This window comes from Pelmatolapia mariae, linkage group LG14 (genome assembly GCF_036321145.2).
Source record: "Pelmatolapia mariae isolate MD_Pm_ZW linkage group LG14, Pm_UMD_F_2, whole genome shotgun sequence".
Lineage (NCBI taxonomy): Eukaryota > Metazoa > Chordata > Actinopteri > Cichliformes > Cichlidae > Pelmatolapia > Pelmatolapia mariae.
In genome coordinates, this window is record NC_086239.1 from 23,326,556 (window position 1) to 23,352,532 (window position 25,977).

The following is a 25,977-nucleotide window of genomic DNA, read 5'->3' on the forward strand; positions in this document are numbered from 1 at the left end:
TGTCCTTGGGCAAGACACTTCACCCGTTGCCTACTGGTGGTGGTCAGAGGGCCCGGTGGCGCCAGTGTCCGGCAGCCTCGTCTCTGTCAGTGCGCCCCAGGGTGGCTGTGGTTACAACGTAGCTTGCCATCACCAGTGTGTGAATGGGTGAATGACTGGATATGTAAAGCGCTTTGGGGTCCTTAGGGACTAGTAAAGCGCTATATAAATACAGGCCATTTACCATTTATTTGCCATTTTACTTATTGTACATTTCATTTCGCTGATAAACAGGGCCGGATGTCAGAAGAAAATTATGTTTTGATCAGTTACATGAAATGTATTCTTTATGTTTATCAGTGAAGCACATGTCTACGTGACTTTTCACCTAATAACTTTTGACATGAACTCTTCTGTGATAAACAACTTACAGCTTCCTCTTTTTATTCTGGAACATACAGATTTAGAAAAGGGGAACCTCAGCTCTGAGTTCTGAGAATAATGTTGTTATCTTTGTACACACACACACACACACATACACACAGAACAATCTTGTATAAATAAAGAACGCAGACGGTGACAAAGCGCGAGTCCGTGAGTGTCTCCTGTGTGAGCGCTTCCGTGACCGTCCTCGCGAGTAAAAGAAACTGCAGTGTGTTTGTGCTTTCTACCTCAGGAGTCTTGGCTAAAGAAAGAACGGCAGGGTGATTTAAAGAAATCCCCTGTCAACAATCCAGACTCTCATTGGAACCTACAGGAAGCGTTTCGAGGCTGTAATTTCTGCAAAAGGCGGATCTACTAAATATTGATTTCATTTCTTTTTTTGTGGTGCCCAAATTTATGCGCCTGCCTGATTTTGTTTAAACAATTATTGCACACTTTCTGTAAATCCAATAAGCTTCATTTCACTTCTTAAATATCACTTTGTGTGTCTCCTATATGATATATTTAACTGACTTTTTTTTTTTCCGTAACAACCAACGATTTATACAGGAAAATAATGACTATTAACAAGGTTGCCCAAACTTTTGCATCCCACTGTAAATAAATACCTGTTCCTTTTTGAGTTCTTGAAGTTGCTAGTTCTAATAAAAGAAGACTGCTACAATTTTCAACTTTATTTAGGGAAATCTGACCAGCAGCAGTGATGCAGTTTTGCCATCAGATGTGGTCTTCTGGGCTGACTAAAACATACATCTGCGCATAAACCTGGAAGAACTCATATGAAGCTACCCAAGTGTTGCCATTTCAGTTTCAGCTTGTCCACTCAGCAAGCTAAACCTAGACACAGAGTGCTGTTGCCTGACCTTTCTTTTAGAAGTGAAGGTGTGTTTTCTATGAAGTGGAAGCATATCCATATTCAGATGTGTCGCAGATCACATCAGAGGCAGCGAAACGTGTAAACAGGTCTGTGCAGGTTCTGTAACGCAGGTAGTTTAAGAAGTTTGGAAAGAAAGCAACTGCACTTTAGATTTTGTGAAGATGTTTCATGGGCTAAACCTTTCAGTTCTAAAATCAAATGGTAGACTGTCCCAGTTGTTAAACCCTACTTGGGTACCTTAAGAGGGTCACTAACCCACTATTAATTATGTGGCTCGTCACAGTGAAACATCTTCAAGAAACTTAGTCCAGTCATTTTTTTTCCAAGCTCTTTGGGTCTAAACAGATCTTTGTCATTTTAATCTGTATTTTGCTTTTTTTTCCCCATGCGGCACAGAACAAGAAATTGCTGAAAGCAATATTATGGCTACCCACAAGTCCCGCTCTGCCCCAGCTTTCAGGTTACTGCACTTCTGCTGTTGATAGAAAGCTAAGGACAGGTTTGGTTTTTGCTACTAATGATGTGTTGGTGCAGCAATAATCCTGCTTTGTGCATTCAGGTTCAAACGTTGTGTATGTGCTTGACTGAGAAGTCAATGGTGCAAAGCGACCATCTGCGGGATTATGACTGAACTCCTCAAAATCAGAATCCTGTCTAGACAATGTGACATCATAGTCCTGTGGATTGTCAGTTCATCTTGACAAGACAGCCCGCCCAGACCAGTGAAGGAGAGCAGTTTGGGACTGGGCTGGAAGAAGGCTGAATGTTTGACCTCCCTCTCCAATTTTGCAATCATGTTTGTGGACATTCTGGTGCTTGCTACCAACACATCAACTTCAAGGACTCACCATTCATGTTTTCACTGGTATTGGACTTCTGGATATATTATGCCCCTGTGGAATCATGTGTGCAAGGCAAAGTACAAACTCAGTGTAATTTTTTGGGACAAACTTTACTTGAAAAAAGAAAAAAACAAGACTCATATTAAACAAATAAAACCATGTCATTACAATACAACACAAAGGCAACAAGTTGAGTAGGCAACATGGTAACATGGTTGCAGTCTGTGCTGTCTGATGTTTCCCCCCAAAAATGATATGAGTCTTTTAACGGGGCTACTTTGAGTTCATGCTGATGCATTCATTGACTCAGTGAGTTCATCAATGGAAATAAACATACAGTAGAAGTAGTTTGACAGGATAATATGCACTGTTTAAATCTTGGGGTTTACAGAAAGGGCAGAAATAAACAAAAGGTTTGTCACTTCATTAATCCAACCAGACTAGACTCCACTTTAACAGCTTATTTAAATATACTGGCAGTGTTAGAGAGCTTTATATTACTTTAGAAAACAAAGACACATTTGGCTACCAACAAGCACTCATGTTTTCATCCAACGACTCACATACAACACGTTCAGACATGTAGCTACCAAGGAACTTGCGAATATCCTTTCAAATCTTATATATGCATGCATGCACTCAATCACACTCAACACTGGAGCAACGGTCAAAAATGCTGCACAACCGGTAAGGCCAGATGAAATTAAGTACAGTAGCATTGCTTCTGTCAACTACAAGAGATGTGCAATTAGAAAAAAAGTTTGGCAGTGTGTTAAATATACGAGCAAAATACCCAACATCAAGGTAGCTATGTTCTTTTTGATGTGTTCCCTTTTGCAACAGAGTACAAAACACCACTTTACAGTGAACTAAACCATGCAGGGCTTTTAAGAGGGAGGTAGAAGACATCAGAGAGAGAAAGTAAGAAGACTACAAAAAAGATAAATACATGTGCAAATGAACAGAGGTCTACAGATAACATAGCTCTGAAAACATAACCGATGAGTGACCTGCCACTTTGCCTGTACAACACAAAAAAAGACACATCTGAATCAGTGTCATACTTGGAAGTTGGAATGTTTTAGTATAGTGTTACATATCATTTAGTAACTTTTTCCATTCAAGAAACATCATATCATTGACAACACTCGACACTCTGATAAACAGTTTGCAGCACCACACATTTACAAAATAGCAACTCATGCGAAAAAAAAACAAAAACAAAACACCTCTGGCCCTGTACACTGTGTGTAAAATTTATTGTACATTATGTAACGCATCTTTTGCTGAACACGTAATAGATTGCATTTGTTAAAACAGGAAATTGGAAATGTGTGTTATTCTGCTTTTAGCTCTGTCGTGTGACTTTGTGTGTTTTTTTAGCGTGAGCGTGGCTGAGGTTTAGCCCAGTGTTCCCCCAACAATGGAAGCAATGACGACTCCCAGAATGATACAGCATATAAGAATCATAATTTTCTTCTGAATGGTATTAACAAAAATAAAAGAAAAAAACATCCAAAGCAGCAAATGGGGAGCAGAGAAAACATGTTAGTTATACCGTTTGTGCTTTACTTGAACAGGGTTAATAATAATCTGAACAAAATGCAGTTTACAACAAAAGTAAAAGAACCAAGCGGGAAAAAAAATGCAATTTAATTCATTCTAATAATGCTGGAGTGTGACCAAAATGTTCAATTATTTCTACATCTTCTTTTAAAAGAAAGAAATCTTTAAATCCTGCATTTTGCTCATACCATCTGTCATATACACATGCCACAAACAGAAATCATCTCTGCGGTTAAAGCCATCGCATGCACAACATAAAAAGCATCAATTTGGCTCCATCTAGTGGTTAACCGAGAATGCAAGCAAGACTGCAAATTTATCAAAAAGTAAAAATCCACCAAACACAAACTTTTTTAGCAAAGGTCCCTCTAATGAAGAAGTTCAGCGTGCAGCAAATAAATCCTGTGGACTTGCACAGTTTCCAACAATTCTTAAAGAAACTGTTTAAGGAAATATGCCCTTAGTTATGAGCCACATACATCTCATCACATCAGTGTAATAAGAAGAAAATAAAAGTTCAATTAAACACATCATCTCTCTCTATGAGACACCCTCATGCAGTTCTAAAGTTTTACATATCAGGACATAAACAAAATCATCTGGTTATTACAACTAAACTAAAATTATCCATCCATTCTCTACTGCTTATCCTTCTCAGGGTTGCGAGGGCGCTGAAGCATATCCCAGCTGTCTGAGGGCGAGAGGCAGGGTACAACCTGGACAGGTTGCCAGTCTGTTGCAGGTCTAACACACAGATACAGGGCAACCATTCACACTCGCACTCCCACCTATGGGCAATTTATAGTTTCCAATTAACCTATCCCCACTAACTGCATGTCTTTGGACTGTGGGAGGAAGCTGGAGTACCCGGAGAGACAAACATGGGGAGAACATGCTAATTCCACAAAGAAAGACTTAAATTAGTTCATTCAATTTTAATTTACTCAATAAACCAAAACATATTACATATTACAGTGTGTCATTATTTGTTTAAAAAAAAAAAGGCAAAGTGCAGAAGCAGTGTGTAAAAAGCTAAGTAAACAACATGATTCAGTAGGTTGTAGAACCAACTCCAACAGCAATAACTTGAAATAATCATTTTCTGTACGAATTTCTCAGCATTTTATATTATTGTGGAGGGGTTTTTTGGCTTACTCTTCTTAACATTGCTTCAGCTTGTTGAGATTTGTGCGCATTTAATGAAGCACAGCTATTCCACCAGAGCATTTCAATCTGGTTGAAGTCTGGACTTTAACTTGGCCATTGAAACACCTTGACTCTTTTTCTTTTTCAGCCATTCTGTTGTCATTTTGTTGCCATGCTTGGGATCATTGTCAGTGACTGTAAGGTGCCCAGCTTCTGTGGTTGCAAAACCCAAATCATCATGAGGTGTTTGATATGCTATAGGGTTAGGGGGATTAGCATGCGCCATAGCCATGGTGGGTAATATAGCCATGGAGATGGAGCGCCATGGCCTCTGTTATGCGAGGACCCTGGAGAGATACAAAGAGCATGGAATGCCATGGCTCCCACAGGTGCTGAAAAGAATTCCAGCAAGGGTCGATGGAGAGACCAGAAAGAAGGTCTTGGTGTTGGTGAGCTCAGTAGGACTCTCTATGAATAGGGACTGTGTGTCCTTTGAGAAGATCAAGGACCTCCTCGCCGAGCTCACAATCACACTGGCAGAGCTCCAGACATAGAAAATCCTTTCAAGCTCGCTGTGTGAAAGAACTTTCGGATTCAGCCTCTTCAAGATGCATTATGATATCCTTTACAGGATGATGCAGCCTTCAGCAGCCCGAGAGAAGAAAAAGCCTCCAGCTCTCACCCTGAAAATGGAGGAACAGGAAGCTCCTCTACTGGAAGAGGAGGAGGAACCTGACTTGTTACCGACAAGAGCTGTCTACATGCCGGAAACCAGGAATAGGCATTGGACAGAACAGGAGATTGGTTTTGTGATCCAGATCCTCGAGTTCCTGTTCGGGAAGATTGCTGAACATAGCTTCTTTAACCCTCCTGAACAGGGACTCGAGCTGTTGTACATAAGCAAATGCAAATTCTGCGGTAAATGCTGGATTAAACGTTCACTGCTTTTCTTTTGATCATGTGCGATTTTAGTTAACATTTCTATTAGAATAGAATAGACACTTTAGATTATCTTTTGATTCCACTTAACAGAAGTGTGATTTTCCGTTATGTTGTCATTCGACTTGACAGAAGTGTGATTTTGAATTTGAATGTTTTTCCATTCACAAGTTACCTCCAAACAAAAGTATTACAAAAAACCACCACAAAAAACAAAACAAAACAAAAAGAACCGTCACATGGACTCTGCCTTGATGTGCCGTGAGGGCTTACGTGTCTCTCTGAGACACAACCAAGAGTCCAAACGAACAGAGAAGGATGAGAGACAGAGCACTACACAGGGATGGTTCTTGTTGAGGCATAGACCTTAACCAGAACCCTTCTCCACTATCAAATGCATTTGATTAGTAGCACGTGGCTGCTACTTACCCTTTTAATTCCTCTGAAAGTATTAAGAATGTACTTAGTTTTTCACACACTGGTTCTGCATTTTGGATTTTTAAAAAATAAATAATGACACATATGTCATGTGTTGTTGTTCATCTGAGGTTCTTTTTACCTCAATTTAAGCTCTGTAAAGTAACAGACTAAATTTTTAAATGTCCCAACCTTATATTAAATTAAAAGAAAGCGTTCTTTTGAATACAGATATCTCATTCTGTCTAAAAAAAAAAAAAAAAAAAAATTACGACTATAAACTTACATTTGTTTGTGTGTTATAAATCCTAATTTCACTCATAAACTATAATAGCTTATTTAATTTACCTGGTCATTTCAGATTCATTGATATATCATGGATGTATCGGGTGAGAAGGAAATAAAATCTCTACATTGTTACAGTATCTTAAAAATCATGATTAAAAATCACAATTATTAAAAAAACAAAACAGAAAAGAAAACATCCACCCAGCTGTTAACACATCACCACAAGTCAATGGTTTTATATTTGTTAGGCTTTTCCAAAAGCAGAAATTGCACAGAAGCATAAACACTGATATGCACACTACAGATGAAAACCTGGAAGGGAGAATACATTTTTGGAGATTGCTGTAATTCCCGATCACTCCTCCATAAAGTCACTATGCCTGCGAAACGACAAAATCTCTAAGGCACAAATTTGTGATTTAACTCTTACCAGCGGGACTCAAAAGTGGATTTCCCAAAATGTTTAACTATTTTGTTTTAGCTTTAGTAATACATCATCCTTAACTCTAATTGGAAATAAGCTTATTTTGATTATCATTTTAGTAATAATGCAATCATCTTCAATTTGTGTTTGTGGGAAAACATAGAGAGAAACATGCACATGACAAAGCTATGCAACTCAAACAGGCCAAGCACAAACCATTCCTGGAGCTGAAGCACACATTAAGAATAAAAGTTGATGCAGATTATATTTGAGTATTCATAGCTGCTGCACAGACCTCAGACTAGTAATGCAATGACTTGCTACCCAGTTCATAAACAGTGCTCACTGCACACATTGCAGAGGCCACCATACAGTACATTTAACACATGAACAATTGTGTGTGTAGTGTGTTTCTCTGGCATTCATGTGACTCTTAATGACTGTCCTGTCTGCCATGTGATGATTTTTTAGGCTCCTAACTGAGTCCCACTGCGAGCGAAATAATGAGGATGGTGACACAAATCGCAACACAAACTCCTATCAGGATCACCTTCTGGATGGGGGGACCATGGGGAGGGAGAACAAGGAGAGCACAGCGTTAGATAATGAGTCAGGGGATTGAGAGGAAAATGAATGAGAAAGAAAGAAAGAAAGAAAGAAAGAAAGAAAGAAAGAAAGAAAGAAAGAAAGAAAGAAAGAAAGAAAAGTTTTCAGTCTTTAATTATAAATGGGGAAATAACCATGTAGATGACCCTTGCACCGAGTCATTGGATGTGTGCAATTTATCTGATGTTGAGCACCTTGTTAGACGTTGACCAAGAGGTGGCAGAATTGTTCCATTGTGTTGCAGATTGTTTAAAAACGGGGACTGCCATGATTCCTTTCAAAAGCATTTGTCAAATGTTTATATACTATGGGAACAATCAGCTTCACATAGTCCTGTCCAAAGATAGTGAACCTCCAGAGTTCATGATTTAAGATGATACATCTTGCTTAACTAGCAAAAAACTAAGATGACAGTTTGTGCATTTACTGTATATGCACTAAACATGTAAAATCACTATTATCTGTTGTGGCTCAATGTCATGCCTCTCCACCAGAATGTAGTGTTCATGTATTAAAAGTGACTCTGGTTGTAAAAGTTGAACTAAAAATACATACAGGGTGTTTTTATTCAATTTCCTCTTAAATACAAATATGATAATTTTTTCTTACCAAACTGAATTGTTATTAGGTCAGATTCTTATAGGCACTCACCGACCAGTTTGTTATGTACACCTATTCAACTGCTTTTTAAAGCAAATATCTAATTAGCCAATCACATGGCAGCAACTAAATTCATTTAGGCATTTAGGTCATCTAGACATGGTCAAGATGACCTGCTAAAGGTCGTGGTAGGGGAGCAGCAGTAACTCAAATAACCAGTTGTTACAACTAAAGTATGCAGAGGAGCATCTCTGGAGGCACGACATGATGTGCTACAGCAGCAGAACATCAACATTTTAGGCTGGTGGTATAATTGTGTGGAGGATATTTTCTTCGTAGGATATTTTCGTAGTATCCAATGGTCACAATTTAAACTTTGCAGTCCATCTGAGTCTTGCTGATGACCATATACTTTCCTTTCCTTTCCAGGGCTATATGCCATGTCGTAGAGCTCAAATCATCCCTACCTGTTTTTTTGAACATGGCCATCACTGTTCTCAAATGTCCTCCACACTCACCAGATCTCAATCTAATAGAGCATTTTTGGGTTTTAATTTTTGCATCATCATGGATGTGTAACCGACAAATCTGCAGCAACTGTGTGATGCTATCATGTCAATATGGACTAAAATCTCTGAGGAATGTTCTTAGAACTGTGTTGAATCTATAAAAGGAAGAACTGAAGAATTAAGGCAGTTCTAAAGTCAAAAGATGCTCCAGCTCAGTACTAGCAAAGTGAACCTAATAAAGTGTCCGGTGAGTGTATATGCTTAAGTTACTGAGGCTGAAAGTCATTGCTGTAGACTTAAATACACTCACAATAACCACAGTCCATACACAGATACATGACAGGTGAGCATGCACAGCAACCACTCCACTCCACTATGCACATGCACCGATTCTGACTTCAACTACCACTGTTTCACATGACAGCACGTTTTTCCATTTAAGCAACTCACCCTCCGGGCTTTACTCTGGTATTTAACAGCCTTCTTAGTGTCTGATACCGCCCTCTCCACATAGTCTACCGAGTGCTCCACATTGTACTCAATGCGGTCTATCATTTCCCCCTAGGAGAAGTTAGTTACAGAGGAGGTGTGGAGGACATGCAGACAAGAAGAATAAAGAGGAAGCCAGATGTGTAGGCAGGAGGAGGAGGAGCGGATACAGATGGAGGCAAGTGACAGGGGAGGAATAACAGATAAATGAGTAGGTGAGAGAAGGAGAAGAAAAAAGGAGAAGAAAAAAGAGAAAAAGAAATAATTATGTCACCCGTCTGTTGGTCTTTTTGAACTTTTTGCATTTTGGGATGTTGTCTTTTCCCTGCTCCACATAATCCTGGGCCTCCATAACACAGTGCTCAATGTTGTTCACGAGGTTGCCCTGCAAAAGAATCAGAGATGGAGACACATTAAGGTAATAGTAAGAAGAAATCTGTAGTACCAGCAATGTTTAGATTTCATAAATATGTTTCAAAGCAACCTGACTAGACTAATGAAAGCTATCATGAATGTCATAGAGCAGAAAATAACTGTGATATCATATCTCTTATCATTTCCATTGTATTGGTAACAAACCATGATTAAAACAGCATTAATTAACAAGAAAAAAATCATAACTTTTCACATTAGCACTGACCCACAATCACTTGACAAATCAAATGACTACTAAAGTGACCCAGACTGCTCTCTGTGCATGCACTAAAACAAAGACAATTCAAAGTCCACACAGGTGAAAAGTCATGAATTAGAGGTAAATTACCTTGCTGTGTTAGAAGGGGAACAATGTTCTGTGTTCTCCAGAGCTTAGAGTCATTGGAGTGGGGGCAGTGTTGTGTAGTGAAAAAGAAAACAGAGGGGAAAACCAAGAGAGTGGGAGACAGAGAAAGCAAAGCTGAGAAGGGTAGATTTAACAATCACACTCCAGTTTAACCTTAAATCATGTGGCACTGAGAGCATAAAGGGTTAGTTAATTGAACTGTTTAGAGCACACACATACAAACACCCATTTCCACTGAATTATTAGACATTTTCCCGCTAAATGTTATTGCATTGTGCCATCAGTGTAACCAAAATCAGTTTCATGTAACGATTTACTTCAATATTTCACATATTTTCTTATTTTTCATATTTTCAAGTGTTCTCTAACTCAGAATCCATTCTGTACAATTCGGGCCGATTATTTCTGATGAAGGAAATAGTTCATCTCTGTGGGGGTTTAGCCACACACACACACACACACACACACACACACACACACACACACACACACACACACACACACACACACACACGCAGGGAGCAGCCCTTAAGTTCCACACTTTGCTACGGAGACAAAAGGCAACTCAACACTTAAAGAAAACCCGAATATGTATCGGAAAATTAGGGAACTGTTCACTCCATGAGGCTTGGAACGCTTTTCAATGTGCAGCATTCAAATTTTGCAACATAATAAAAAGACTAATTCTGAAAAGCTCTAAATGCGCGAAGCTAAAGCCTGAAATATTTAAGGTTTATTTATAATTAAAAGCTTTAACAAAATGTGACTCTGTTAAGTTGCCAACTTGAAAGTCCTAGATGTCAGATTTATTTTCCAGCTAATGATCGCAGCAGGAGAATTATTTATAAAAAAAAAAAAACAGTCCAAAGCCAGAAATCCCACGTGGAGAAAATCACCAAACTCCAATCAACTTATCTTTGAGCCAAAAATGATCTGTTCCCCCAAAACTGTCTAAATTTACTGAGATAGTTTGCAAACAGACACCCAGATGGAGCTGAAAACATAACCTCCTTCCAACTGTGTTGGCATAGACAAGCCCTCAATTACACTAATACACTTAAAAACCGTTCTGCAAAATGAAAGACGTAGAGTTACTTGAGCTTTAATAGGGAGGAGCAGCATGCTAGCATGCTGAGCTGATTAATGATTTTACTATTAATGAACACGGGGAGCTACTGAACCGCTGCAATGGCAAGATGGCTCTTTCTGCATGTAGAAACCAGTTATTATGCATCAATTGGCAGATGGATAGTCAGTTATAAACATATTGAGCATTTGCATGTTTGTTTCATTTGCATGCATTTGGCCGAGACTCAAGCAACACAGCTGTAGAAACGGAAAGAGAGAGAGAGAGATCAGTGTTTTCACCTGGCTTTCCACCAGCATGGCCATGTCCATGAACATGTCGTGAAGCTCCCTGATACTGTTTTCCAGCTTGATAATCTCATTGTGCCGCGTCTCGATCTCATTCATTGCTTGCTGGGTGATGTTGTCCATAATTATCTAAGAAGGTACAAAATTAAGGAAGTAGTGACTGACAGGTGCGCCCCCGCTGCATTCTTTGTGTTTTGTTTTTTTGTTTTTTTGTAAGACTTACCCCCGACGTGAAGATGGCTGGGTTGTCACTTTCCAACATGCTCTCCAGCTCCTCGTTTGTTGTGTTTCTTCCAGCTAAAAAGGCAAAGCGCACAAACTTCAAAAAAAGACCGCCAGCTTGCTTAAACTTTTAGGGATAACTGTAGGTGCATCGATATTTCATTTAAAAGGTTTATTTTCCATCCTCTCTCCATTCGTCTCCACTGTACAGTAACGGGAACACTGAATGTAATATGTAAAAGATTTGTCCAGGCAGAAAAAGGGTTAAAAACAGATGTAATAATAGAAAAACTGCTAATGCAGAGCATCGTTCATGATCTTGATGTCAAGCCACTGATCTGAATGTCGCAGGGTAAATATGTGTTCATACATCTGTCAGTATTTAACCAGGCATCTCAAATTATCTCCAAGCTAAGGTTCAGACAGAAAGCCATAAACCCTGCAATTCAAACATTAATGGGCCTACAGTTAAAATATTGCTTAACTACAGGAGTGAGCCATCGGACTTCTTATTGCACTTAACCCCAGTTCTCTGACATTTGCAGGCCAGGAGTTTTGCATTTTTCTGATCCAGCCACACTAATGTGAACACAATTAATGGTGTAAAATACCTCGAGTTTTTTGCCCTGTGTATATCCATTTGTTGATGTGTTTTGAAGCTGTAATTAAAGCAAAACATTCATGGCCTCTCTTCTTTAATCCTATCAGCGCGTTTCATTAACGTTTGAACGAGGATCTGTGGATACTCTAAAACCTACAAGTTTTGACAAATCACACACGGTAGCTCAGCGACTGCAGCTGAGTCAGAGATATCAGTCTGCATCTCATTTGTAGTAGCTGAGATTGAATCTGATACTCGCTGATCATCTTTTGACATTTCCCCTTCAACTGTCAGACAGGCAGAACATGAGTAAACACGGCTCGTATTCATTTGAATATGAGGCTTGTGTAGTTTTCTTAGCATGAGGAGCAGAGGAAGACGGAGAACTATCACCTACTTATTCAGCAGTTTATTAAGTTTGCTTTAATATTTTCTATCTCCCATCGCTTTCTGTGTGACAGCATTTCTTATGGCTTCTTTCTGCTGATGAGTTTGCTCCTCATCCATCTTTATTTTCCCCGACAGAGTTGCCCTACTTTACAAACATTTCCCTACACCTACACTAATACTCTCGTTTGAGCGCTGAGTTTGCATGCAGCGCTGCTCCGCTTGGGCTCCATTACTGCCCCACTGTTACTGTAAGTCATAGTCAGACACTATCAGCATCATTTTCAATCTTTCCTTTGCACATTTTAAATCCTCTTTGGGGTTGCATGTGAATACAGGACTTTCCCTTTCTTCCCCGTGATGACACACGTGATGACCCATCAAATAGTAACTTGATGTACAGAGCTGAGCAGTTAGTTTAACTTCTCTCGGCTATGGTTAAAAAAACAAAAACAAATAGCAAGTCAAAGAAATCTAAAAGCTCTCTAACAACACTGTCTATTAAAAAAAACTTTAAACAACCACAACCACCCTAACGGTGAGAGAAACACTAAGCTTTTTTACTAAATAGAAGTACAAGAAAAAGCCATGCCATCTAGAGAACAAGTTCAGAAATATTGTCGTAAAAATGTGTTTAAATCATCAAAAATGCCCAATAGGCAAAATGGCCAAATTTAGAAGATTAACAAATTAAATTAAAACACTAAGAAATATATTTTAAACATTTTCAAAGCAGATATTTTGACTCGCAGCAGGGACAGCACAAGTGCCTTCATGATGGCTGCATTCCATTTTCTTCATACTGCTGTGGCATACTGGGATATTATGGGGAAATCATTAATTCTGCCTGTTGCTTCCCTACTGCGCCACATCACAATGTCTGTCTAGAAAAAGATCTTAAAGCATGCCGTCTATAACATTTCTCCTACGGCCTCAGCGTTACAGGCCTAGAGACCAGTGGGTGATCCCCTGGCAACCACAGTTTGCTAGAGAAAAATGTGCACGTTACTTGTAGTTGGGTGAAATTGGTCGCAAAGAGGTATGTAGTGCTACACCAGAAACATTCTTGTGATTGCTTTGAACGCCAACAGGTTGTTGCGGTCCCCTGTAGTTGACCTGTAGTGTACGACACTACAGGTCAACTACAGCAAGCTCAGGCAGCCACTTACCAACAGGTCAGGAAATTCTCAATAATAATAATAATAATAATAATAATAATGGATTGCGTTTATATAGCGCTTTTCGAGGCCCTCAAAGCACTTTACAATTCCACTATTCATTCACTCTCACATTCACACACTGGTGGAGGCAAGCTACAGTTGTAGCCACAGCTGCCCTGGGACAGACTGACAGAAGCGAGGCTGCCATATCGCGCCATCGGCCCCTCTGGCCAACACCAGTAGGCGGTAGGTGAACTGTCTTGCCCAAGGACACAACGACCAAGACAGACAGAGCAGGGGATCGAACCAGCAACCTTCCAGTTACAAGATGAGCTTCCCAACTCCCTGAACCATGGTCGCCCCAGTGACTGGAGGTTGTCAGCAAATGATATAAATTAACATAAAAGAGCCCTTCAAAGTACACTGTACTAATACAGCACCTTAATAAATGTATTTAGCTCATTTCTGCCAGTGGGGTATATTGAAACAGCAACCACAGGGGCTGACAAAAGAAGCCAACTGGAAGTGCCAAAAACCTGCAGTTCATCCAGTGGCCACTTGAGGCTGCTTACCCTTTTAACTACTCCAGAGATAATCTTAACATGCTCACAGCCTGGTACAAAAATGGTTCGGGTCTCTACAGTGAATTTCTGCTTTCAAACATCTCTCTGGGGCATTTATTTCTTTCCTTTGTATTTTGTTCAGGGATAGAGTTATGATTGCTTTGACAGAACGTTATCAGCAATAGCTGTCGGCAAGACTTCGCCTCCACTAATTTGTGGCACTGAGCTGGACCCCATGGCAGTGTATGTGCTGCTGGTGCCTTCTGGAGTATTTTTAATGGAATTATGTGACAAATATTATGACCCTCTATGAGGTATAGCCCGTCCAAGAACTATGTGCTTCAAATTGGTTTAGTTTAGAGAGCATTTCTGTCTTTTTATTAGTCTGCTACATACTGTAATAATTAGCTGCTATATCCACTTACCAACTACTTAATTAGGTACATTTATTCAGCTGGTCATTAATGGAAATATCTAAAAATGTCTAAGCCCATCATTAATATTTTTATATTTTCTGCTAGTATAACCTCACTCCAAGAAGAAAAGCACTTAAATAAATTAAAGAACTCTAAAGTATTTTATAAGAAGAAAAAGCATCAAAGCATTACTTAACCTTTCAATAAGGGTTAGGACGTGCTGATGAGTTACAACACATAGTGACCTCAGTCTGTCGCAGTAAAATGTGCAGCACTGCTAAAAGTAGAAACGTTGAAGAGTGATGCTGAAAAACTTGTTAATGCATTTAATACTTCAAGGTTCTACTTTAGTAATTCCCTCTTATCAGGTTTTTCTAAAAGCTGAACCTGAACAGACTTTATTAAATCTAAAACACAACAGAAAAACTACTAATAGCGACTAGAAAGAGAGACTGTTTCTCTTTCCTGTTAAACCCAGAACTGAATTTAAAAGCCTTCTGCACAGATACAAGGTCCTGAATAATCAGGCCCCATCACAACATATCACCCCAGCAGAGCACTCTCAGACTGCTAGATTGTGACTTGTGGTTCCCAGAGTTTGCAAAAGTAATGGAAGGCGGCTATCAGGCCCCTCTCCTGTGCAACCAGATTAGGCTCAAAAAATTCCTTTTTGACTCATAGCTTATAGTTAAGGGTGGATAACGTCACCCTGAAGCATCCCTTAGCAGTGCTGGTATAGGCAGGGGATGAGGGACTTCCCATAACGCAATGAGCTCTTCTTCTCCACTCACCCCTTTTCACTCCTGATGTGTTTACATGCCACTAATGCCTGTCATTAATGTGTCTCTTCTATAGTTTCTTTTCTCTTCTCTTTCTCCTCAGCCCTGCAGTCACAGCAGATGGTCGCCCCTCCCTGATCCCTCCCCGGCCATGGCAGGAGGTCTCTTCCCATTAAAAGAGAATTCGTCTGTCTGGAGGTGGTGTTTATTGGACTTTTCTGTCTAATATTGAAAGGTTTGTTTTTTCCTTACAATATGAAATGCGTTGAGATGACTGCTGTTGGTGCTATATAAATAAAATGAGTCAAATTGAACTCAAGACTATTCAAACTGGAACTCTTTGGGGAAATTGTTTTGTAGATCAAATTAATAATTTATAGTAACCCTGACATGGTGTAACCAGTTCTTCTGTCTGATATTAAAAAGAGTGTAGAGAGATAGTAGTTTGACACTTTGTGCTTTGCTTATAACGATGATTTTATTAACTTAAAATTCTTGGAAAAAAGGCAAATAACTCCAGCTCCTAAAATATCAAATAATTAGAAAAACACTACTTAATTCATTCACAGTAGCTTAAAGTAACAGACCTACACGGCTTGCTTTGTAAACTCTTCTCATTTTTTCTCACCACTGGACCCCTGAGAGGGGATTTTAGAGGCAACAAAATCTGGATTCATGATCTAATCAGCGTGTGTGAGAATGCGTGTGATGAAGACTGGTGGTTGCTGTGGGGCCTCAGAGACAGAGCAGGTAGCATGATGGTGACTGATGATGGTCGGGAGTCAGAGCCGATGATTGCCTTCACGAACAGAATTTTGATGAAGCCGCACGCAAGCATCCATGGCAGAGTCCATTCACACTTCTCTTTATATACACAGAGCGCATCATGTGCAATTCAAACTTCATATCCATATCAAACCAATGAATTTCATTTAGTTGTGAGTAAGTGGTTGCACAGTTTCATTACCATGCTTAAGAGACATGTTGAGCAATAACATTTTAGCAGCTTGACAAATGGGAGGATGAGAACGAGGCACAAAGAAGAGCGAGAGGCCACATTCACTACATCGCTGTGATTGGTTTCCAGTCCTCTCTGATAATAATCGCTCTAACATCAGACTAAAACTACAACATTAAAGAGGGTCAGAGAGGAGTGACAATGAGTCATGCATAATCATGAAGACAAAAAAATTGAGGCACGCTACCCTACACTATTTATCTCACTTCCTACACACACACACACACACACACACACACGTTCCTCATAGTTTTTTGTTTTTTTTAAGCCATGACAGGCTCTGAGGGAGGCTCTTAGCTGTTACCATGGAGACCTAAACCCTGAGAAGCCTAATATGAAGCCAAGAAGTCTCACTTCACCCATGGTGTTTATGGGCTATTAAATCATTGATACTATGTTGCTACCGTAACAGCATTATTTCATTTCCATTGTTATATAACACAAATCAAGCGAGACCCTCCAGGAGCAGAGAGAAACGGCAAATTGCACAACCAAGCACAAGAACAAGAAGTGTAATTTTCTATTACATTTTGCCGATCTCCACCCATGTAAAGGAGATCGATCTCTTTTGTTCCTGAGGCAGGTATGTGGCGTACATCTCTGTCTTTTCCGCTGGCGTTGCAAGCGCGCTTCTCCTAAGCTAAAAGAGCGTCCGCTGAGAAATAAAACACAACAATCAAATGTCAAAGAGACCCTGCAATGCCTGTGACCAACATCCACTCCACCCTGCTGGCCTGGCCTCTCTGCTCACTGCTGCAAAATAATGGAAGCAAAATAGCATATCAAAATATGCATTTTGAATCTATAGTAAACTAAAATCCAAACACAGTGGATTAAACTCATATCAAAGTGCTTTAAAAGATTAGCTGAAATTCCATGGGTTAGTTCAGCATTTGTAAAATGCACTCACTTGCTGTCTTTCAAGAAATAGTAAAGATTTATATTTCTCTAATATTCAGCTTTTGAATATGAAAAAATACTGTATTAGCTGAGTATAAATCCTAAAATCAGAAAAGAAAACAGAGCCTGTCTCTACCTTAAAAGAATAAAACTGGATAACCTAAAGCTTTAAAATCACAACAAATTCATTCTTACTCTTTTTCTAGTGAAAAGAGTGAAGTAAAGGCCGCCGGAATGACGTGGACCCAGCTGAAGAGAACGGTCCAGAACAAAGTCCGCTGGCGTGGTGTTGTTGCAGCCCTATGCTCCACCAGGAGTCTACAGGCTTGACGATGATTTAAGTGAAAATAGCATACGGTTTTATGGTTTTAATAATGTGTCTCCGATACACTAAAACTGTTTGAGTTCAGGTCTGAAAACCAAAAATTTTATTTATCAATCCATCCATTTTCTTTCACTTATCCATTTCAGGGTTGCGGTTGGCCTGGAGCCTAACCCAGCAGGGTAAACCCTAGACATGTACCACTGGCCTAACAAGAGACACACAGCCATTCACATCTAAGATCAACTTAAAGTCACCAATCAATCTAACATGCATGTGTTCACACAGTCCCAAAGAGTTCCTGAAGTAAAAGTCATGGGGAGAATATGCAAACTCCACACAGAAATGGTGGATTTGAACTCAAAAACTTCTTGCTGTGAGGCAATGGGGCTAAACACCACAACACACAGCGGTGTTGCCCAAATTTTATTGATAGAGATAAAAATCCATAAGATAGATGTAAAGAAATGCATTTTTTTTAGAAATGATGCATCTAGATCTATTTAGGACTTTATTTAGGACATTATAAGGTACTCAAAAAAATCCTGACAAGAAATCTGTGGAGGAAACACCAAAGACGGCAGTTACTTCCCCAGTTTGGCTGTTGTAAAGGAGATGATAAGTGTTTTCATGCGCTGACATGAGTGCACAGCTGAGGTTCACAGCTGTTGTCGCAGATAAATCTAACATTTGAGGCAAAGATACACATGAGTAAATTTATTGTTTTATGGGTTTATTGTAGCCTTCACATAACTTGACATGACAGGCGTTTTTGCGGGACGAGCCAGAAACACTAAACACCACCAATACTACCAATTTTGCTCATTTGTAAAAGACATAAGAAAGAAGAACATAAGGATGACAAGAAGTTATGAACCTTCTTTTAAAGCAAGAAAGTTGTTCTCAATTACCCGAAATAACTTCTCGGCACTGTTACTAATAGCAGCTAGTGGTCTTGCTTCAAGAAAGACTTTTTTAGAGTCACTGTTGATCAGGGGCAAAAATGTTGTCTGGACAACAACGTGTTTACATCACAGTGTACCTTTCCTGTTTTCTTTTTCATGCATGTACCCAGCGGGTTTGAGTAGGAGTGAACAGGAAAGGAGATGAGCAGCAGAGGGAACATCAATACTCAGTCTGACAGAGCAGACTGTTTCCCTCTGTGTGACACACTCATTGATTCACAGACGTGCACACATACACATGTCAAAGGTGCAGGCACAACAGAAAAAGGCCACTTGCTACATCACCCTAAAGGATTTAAACAGTGTTAGATTCAATTATTATGTACTTCTTCTCATTCTTAAATCCCTAAACTCCAAGTCTGTCTTTATTTCATACTGATAATTTCCCGATCTTTCTTTCCATCTCCGTGCTCTCTCTCTGTAACTAATCCCTTCCTTGACGACAGGTGAGATCAGCTAAGGCCTCCTGTGACTCCACCAGCTGACAAATCAAATCCAAATGGATCTAGATGAGCTAGAGGAAAAAGTGAGTCACATGCGTGTGTTTAACTTCACTAGTGGATTTGCGTTGTTCTTTTTTGCGCACGGTTGTTGCTGTTGTAGTCTACATATACTGGGTGGAGCTCACGCATACAGACTGGTCGCATGTGTCCATCTAAACTGACAGATGGCCAGAGGAAATGACATCTATGCCAAGCGCCGTGCAACATAACTGCCCTTGCTCTCCTCTGCTATTGCTATTACATGAGTCACTGTCTCTGGATGCTCGTGTGCATGTGTGTTTTTATAAAGGTGACTCTATCATGATTGTTAGGGGCAGCTGGCACAGTGCGGTCTGCCAGGATGCTGTGTCAGAGGCCGTGCGAGGTGCCTGGTCCAGGAGCCCAGCGCCTACAGCTAATACCTGTCAAATCACATTACACATACAGCGTGTCACGAGTGAGATGAGCTCAGATCTGAGCTGCAGCAACCTGGCATGTGCATGCATATGGGTGTGGGTGTTGGTGATGTATGTGTTTTGGAAAGTGGTTTTAGTGTGAGGGTGGTTGTTTTGGTACACTACACAAAACAATTCAAAATAAAATATGGGTGTGGGAAACTGAAATTTCTCTATAAACAAAATCAAGAAAAGACTGCATTTTGTAGTCTTTTCTCCACAAGTGTTACTGATGACTCTGTGGGATGATAATGGTTGGGCACACTCTCCAATTTGTATTGTTTTATGTGTGCGTGTGTGTGTTCAAGTTTAAGCTGAAGACATTCAAATGCGACTTTGAGAGTGAATAAATTGAATATATTTATAAATTAAACTTGAATGTCAGCCCAGCTGAGCGAATGTTCTATGAATAACAATGTGCTGGGAGCTGTTGGAGCAGCTGCGAGATGTTGCGATGATGAAGTTTTCCTCCTGCCAGAATTTAAAAAAAAAAAAAAAAAAGCAGAAACCTTGAAAACAGAAAATGTCAAAAGAACCTGCGCCTAGAATTACAGCGCTTCTCGCTACACAAGTTTCTCTGATTGAATTTGATCAAGTCAATCAATTGAGGTTTGAGTGGTCATAGTGTGTGGTAAACAGTGTGCAGACATACTAAAGCTCTTTCAAAAATGGTGAATACACCTCATGTCTGCACACATGCAATGATTTTTAAAATTTAAAGTGGCAGAAAATGGGTACAGTAGCACAGCTGGATGGTAGATGACTTTAAATACCATCCAAAGTAACAGGTGCGCAAGAGTGGCAAGCAAGAAGGTGGAGGAAGGGTGCAGTGTGTGGAGACGAGTGTCAGGAGTGATTTGTGACAGAAAGATAACAGCAACAGTAACAGTGTTTGCAAGAAGGTGACACCTGCTATGATCGATGTTTTATAGATGGTGGCGCTGATAAAAACACAGGAGGCCTGGCTGGAGGTAACAGACCTAAAGATGCTAAGATTTTCACTAGCAGTGGCCAGATTATTAGAAATGAGTACATGAGAGGGATAACTCAGGTTAACAATTGTTGAGACATATTTAAAGACACAAGGTTGAGATGGTTTGGACATGGTCAGAGAAGAGATGGTGGATGCACGGGGCAACTGATGCTGAGCTGTTAAGCAGGAGGAGAAGAAGATGACCACAGAGAAAGTTCACAGATGTAGTGAAGGAGGTCATGCAGACTGTTGGTGTGGCAAAGGATACCAGGGATAGAATGAGACTAAGGCTACGTCTACAATAGCTCGGATAAATTTGAAAACGGCGTATACGTCTGAAAACGCTCCGTGTCCACACTATCGTTTTCATTTGTTTTCACCACCAAATTTTTTAAATGGAATAACAATGAGGTGGAGTTGTTGCTGCGAGTGACACAAAAGTACAAAGTTGGAAAAGCGAGTGAGAGTTAAAGAATTTGAAGAAAAGCTATCTACATGTACAAGCTAATATTAGTCTTTAATAGGGCTGTCAAAATTGAGAGCAAACAAAACAACTGCTGTGCAATGCCCTCCGCTATCTTAGTTTAATTGGTCACATGACTACATCACATGACTAAAATGTGTCATCGTTTTCGAAAAGGCTCCGGGTTCGCTGTACACACTGCGACGCGAAAGTGGCATTTTCAAATGTATCCGCTTTGGAGAACGTTTTCAAAAAGCTCTGTTTTCCTTGACCAAAAACGCCGTCTCAGTGTGGACGGAAGGCCAAAACGGAGAGAAAAATATGCGTTTTCAAACGAAAACGTTTTAGTGTGGACATGGCCTAAGGCACATTATCTGCAGTGGTGACCCCAAAAAGGGAGCAGCTGAAAGAAGAATAAGAAGGAGGAGTGCGTCACCGCCAACTGAGACCCTTTCTGTGTTTGGATGTTCTCTGTGTGCCTCCAAGGCTTTTCTGGCTTCATCCCATAGTCCAAAAAAATGCATGTTAGGTTAATTGGTTATTCTATATTGATGTAGGTGTGAATGTAGGCATGAATGTTGCTTTAGACCCCAGTGCCAGCAGGGATAAGCTCCATCTCCCCTAAGCTGGATAAACAGTTCAGAAAAAAAAGGATGCAGATCTCATTTTCAGCCTAATTAACATGAATTCAACATCTGAGCAATAAGAGGGAGGACAGATATGAAGAGGACGAGGCTTGGCCTGAGGATAAAACACATGCTAGGAAATGTGGGAAAAGTGATTATGACAGCCTTTTTTTTGGACAGAGATGACTAAAGCTGACCATTTTGTTCACAGTGTAGCAACAGCACACCTACACAAGAGTTAGATGTTATACTGTACGATAAGAGGGTGTGTTCTAGGTGGGATCAGACAAACCAGATAGAAAATAAAAATTAGAACAACAATTAAGATGTTTTTATCTGGCATATGAAAATAGATGTAGATGTTCTGAATCCGTGCAGTGTTCACACAGGTACAGTCACAGTTTGAGGGGTGGCGGTGGCTTTAGTCTCCTGGGTCTACTCACTAATCTCCAGTTGCCTCTGAATGCGTCCCTTGCAGCGCTCCCTGTAGTCCGACTGAGTGGTGTTGTATTCTGACATCACCTCGACAAATTTACGGGACAGTGTGGAGTGCTGCAGAGACAAGGAGAAACAACAAACCACTTCACCTGAGTCCGACTGATGCTGGCGCCAGACAGTAAATAAGAGAAGTAAGAATAAAGTCAATGCTACGTGAACAGGAGTGTAGCAAGTGTAGCAGTGTACCAACTGCATATTACACACTAATTACATGCAAATGTAGCGTGTTCCAACTGGAAATAGGACAAATAGGCCTAACAAGTATACTCAAAGCAGTTAGTATAATACTATACTATGAATACTAAAAGAAACACTTGATATTTTCATGTGCTGTTTGATAGACACCACATTGTAATGGGAGGAGGTAATGGAGGAACCTCTCACATGTGAGTTTTATTTGTGATTACGGTTAGAGTTGGGGGTTTGAATGCCATGATGTCATCATCTGTGAAGTAGTCTCATCTTTGCTGATTGTCTGAGAGAAATCCAGTGATTCTATGTCCTCACAGAGTGGGGAGGATGTCAACTAAAGTACTCAAATATGGCTCACCGTCATGCAGTAAGATGCAACTGGAGCACAGCTGTGATTCTGCTGCTTCCCTGAACTGTACCTGTGTTTTACGTATCCTCAGGTCAGCCGATGATCTGTTCTGCCCCTCCTCTTGCTCAATGGTTTGTTGGATACCTGGGCAAATGCACAAAAGTACACATTTGATCAACAGACAGCTGCTCTCCTTGAATAAAGCCTCCAATGCTGCTGGCTGCCTGTAGAGATTAATTAAATCATACACAACGTACAGATTAGATGAATTAACTAAGATACCAATGATTTAGCTGTTCAGCAGTAGTGAAAATAAGGGTACGAATCCGTTGATGATACCAGAGGAAAGACGAGGAGGTTAATAAAAATCAAAAATGAACTGTAACCACGAGAGCAGAACTGTGCTCACAAATCCTCATGGTACTCTGCTAAATAGATTATGAGGAACGGCAGTTCATTTTGTGTGCAGATCTGGCATTTTGTCCTGAGGCTAGAGCAAGACGAAAGGTCCAGAGGTTATTAAAAATACAGGAATTCAATATCTGGAGACCACAAACATACACATCCGGATTTATTAGAAATCCAGCTATTTGTTTTTGAGATACCTTGTTATAAGGTGTTAAAGGCAAAGGATGAACTGTTACAAGAGGAAAGGCTAGGAGGTCAAATCATAATCAATAACACTCTGGAGGCTGTGAATTTTTTACCGCATTTGGTCAATGCTTGTCGAGCTGGGAGTGAAAGTGCTGGACACTTTGTCAATAGGGGAATCAAATTCTAATTCAACACCTGTAATCAAGTGGATGTGATCTATGATCTATGTATTAAACTATAATTATAACCCAGGGGGTGGTTATTATATCTAAGTATAATAATGTAGTAATGCACTAAGATTGTCATACATGCATGACACAAAGATTAACTATTCATACGTCAAATCAGTCACTCAGATGAATAATTGATGATGTGACTATTAAGAAATTCATCAAGGTACAAATTACTGGGGTGACTGTTCCCTTTCTAGCGTTCCAGTGACATGTTAGTACGTAATAATCACTTTTTCTTGACTGCTTCTTCACTGTCACACATCAGGAAGATGCTGCCGAGCATAATAATGTAAGTGAAAGGCCATCAGAGGCCACGGGAAGTACTGTTGCTGAAATATACAGAGATGTAGCTTTCATTTAAATCCAGTTTTTCATTATTTAAGATGGGATTGGATGGCTGATGAAGGCTGCTACACCTTCATGGACACATCTTACAGTGAGATGTGCAGCTACACCTGACTTGTTACTGTAAGGGTCTGTGTTCGTTTCTATTTATACACACAGCTTCAGTATAACTATCTATCACAGCTCATAGGGTGTTAAAAACATGATAACTCATAATAAATTACTTGCTTTCAGGATCTCTGAAAAACGCGTACATTTAACATCCATTTATCGATCGGTCCTGATCGATTCAGCCACTGGGGATGCTTTCTTTTTGCCAATTAACTACAACTGTGTATTATTTGGAAAACCCAGACAGGTTAGAGGAGTTGCTTTATTTATTTAACACAATAATTGGTTGAGTCACAAAGGAGACATTGTATTTTAATTGTTCCAGGAAAATCCACAATGGGTTTTTGATTTACTTTAACATAATCAGTATTATGCATCATTTAGAAATCATTTCAAATTGGATTTTTGCCTTGAATGTGTTTCCAAAACCACTGAGAGCATGATAAATCCACTCTATAAGCTTGTTAAGTCTGTGTCTTCACAGTGCCAGGCTGCGCTCAGTACAACCTAAGAGTATTTATAACTCTAGGCACATATAGCTAATTAGGTACGTCTTGTCCACAGCACAGAAAACGACCCTTTGCTTCACTACTCATACAAGTTTTTTCTTAATAAACAGTTTAGGTGCATGAAAATAAACCACTAGCACAAATGCAGTATAAGAGGTCCTTAACAGCCAAAGCAGATTGTATATGCAGTACTCAATGCAGTATTGGTATTGTGAAATTAAAAATGCTCATTAACACTATAATTTCCCATCTTTATTCTTAACTGGAAAGCTATTGAAAAAGGCATTTGGTACATTTACCAGTTTTCTAGAAGGTACAAAGAATTCACTTTTTAATTGTCTTATTTTTCAATTTTGCTATTTTGATGCCTAAAACTACTTCTTTGAATTCTTGGTATTTCTTGAAATAAACTTTCTTTAAAACTAAGTGAACAATTCACCTCACGAGTCACTCTAAAGCAAAAATAAGACTGCAGTCACCTTACAATGAATTAAAAATAAATAAATCAGTGGTTGCCTGGTGATTCCAGTATTTTCTTTCTGCTTTTGTCCACTAATTGCAAGTAGCAGTCTTGCAAATAATTGACATCAACTATAAAATTCGAACAACACATTGCAATTAATTCGAGTCAGTCTCTTTGCAATAGGAGACTTAACTCAACTGGCTTTTTTCTGGTTATATTCCAATGTAAAAGCAACGTTGCCAAGTGACTATGTTATGTTGTTGTGATTATGCTGATGATAAAATGCCAGATTCAAACAACTACTTCAAATAAATAAAAACAAAACTGCATTGAGCCAGTTGTCTTGACTTCCACAAGAGCTTGCAGAACTTCAGCAGCAATTAATATAATAACTTTATGTTCATTTTGATTTACCAAAATGACCATAATTCAAAAAGACCAAGATTGACCGCTGAACCATCTGTTGTCTGTTTGCAAAGAAATTTTGAATTATTCATAATTGTTAAAGAATACACATGAAATACAGTGGAGAAAATAATTATTTGGTCGTCTGCAAAATTTGTAGTTTTGCTCACTTACAAAAGATTTTTTATAGTAGTTTCATTTTAATGGAGGGAGACATAATATCAGAAAAAACACATTACATAAAATATATAGATTGAATTGCATGTCATTGATTGAAATGAGCATTTGATCCTGAAGCAAAACTGGTGGAGAACACTTTGTTTGTGAACACAGCGGTAAGCTGTTTAATTGTTCTTGGTCATCAGCTTTGCACAGATTTCAGGAGGGATTTTGATTCACTCCTCTTTACAGAAACTCTAAATCCTTTAGATTTCTGCCGTTTCAGCCCCCTCCACAGGTTTTCTACCGACTGAGGTCTGGCAAGCCCACGCCATGACCTCAAGGTGCTTCTTATTTAGCCACTCCATTGTAGCCTTGACGACATGTTTTCGGTCTTTGTCATGCTGTGTAATGAATGGTGTTCTGAGTGACTGTGGTTCCAACTGCTTTTAGATCATGAATAATCTCCGCTGGTGTAGTTTTGTGCTGATCCACCACTTTTCTCA

General features: G+C 39.6%; 1 protein-coding gene across 2 annotated transcripts in view; it reads right to left on the reverse strand.

Annotated features, from left to right (window-relative positions):
• Positions 1-2,233: 2,233 nt before the first annotated feature.
• LOC134640920 (syntaxin-1A-like) overlaps positions 2,234-25,977 on the reverse strand; it is a 76,396-nt gene continuing 52,652 nt past the window's right edge. Inside the window, exons 5-10 of one of the 2 annotated variants that reach the window (XM_063493016.1) lie at positions 22,723-22,796; positions 22,057-22,165; positions 11,505-11,578; positions 11,276-11,410; positions 9,088-9,198; positions 2,234-3,621 (exon numbers count right to left, since the gene is read on the reverse strand). In XM_063493016.1, coding sequence (XP_063349086.1) covers positions 3,544-3,621; positions 9,088-9,198; positions 11,276-11,410; positions 11,505-11,578; positions 22,057-22,165; positions 22,723-22,796 — 581 coding nt within the window. In that variant the 3' untranslated portion in view covers positions 2,234-3,543. Of the gene's footprint in view, positions 3,622-5,935; positions 7,476-9,087; positions 9,199-11,275; positions 11,411-11,504; positions 11,579-22,056; positions 22,166-22,722; positions 22,797-25,977 lie in introns of those variants that run through there. The other variant, XM_063493017.1, reaches the window with a different exon arrangement.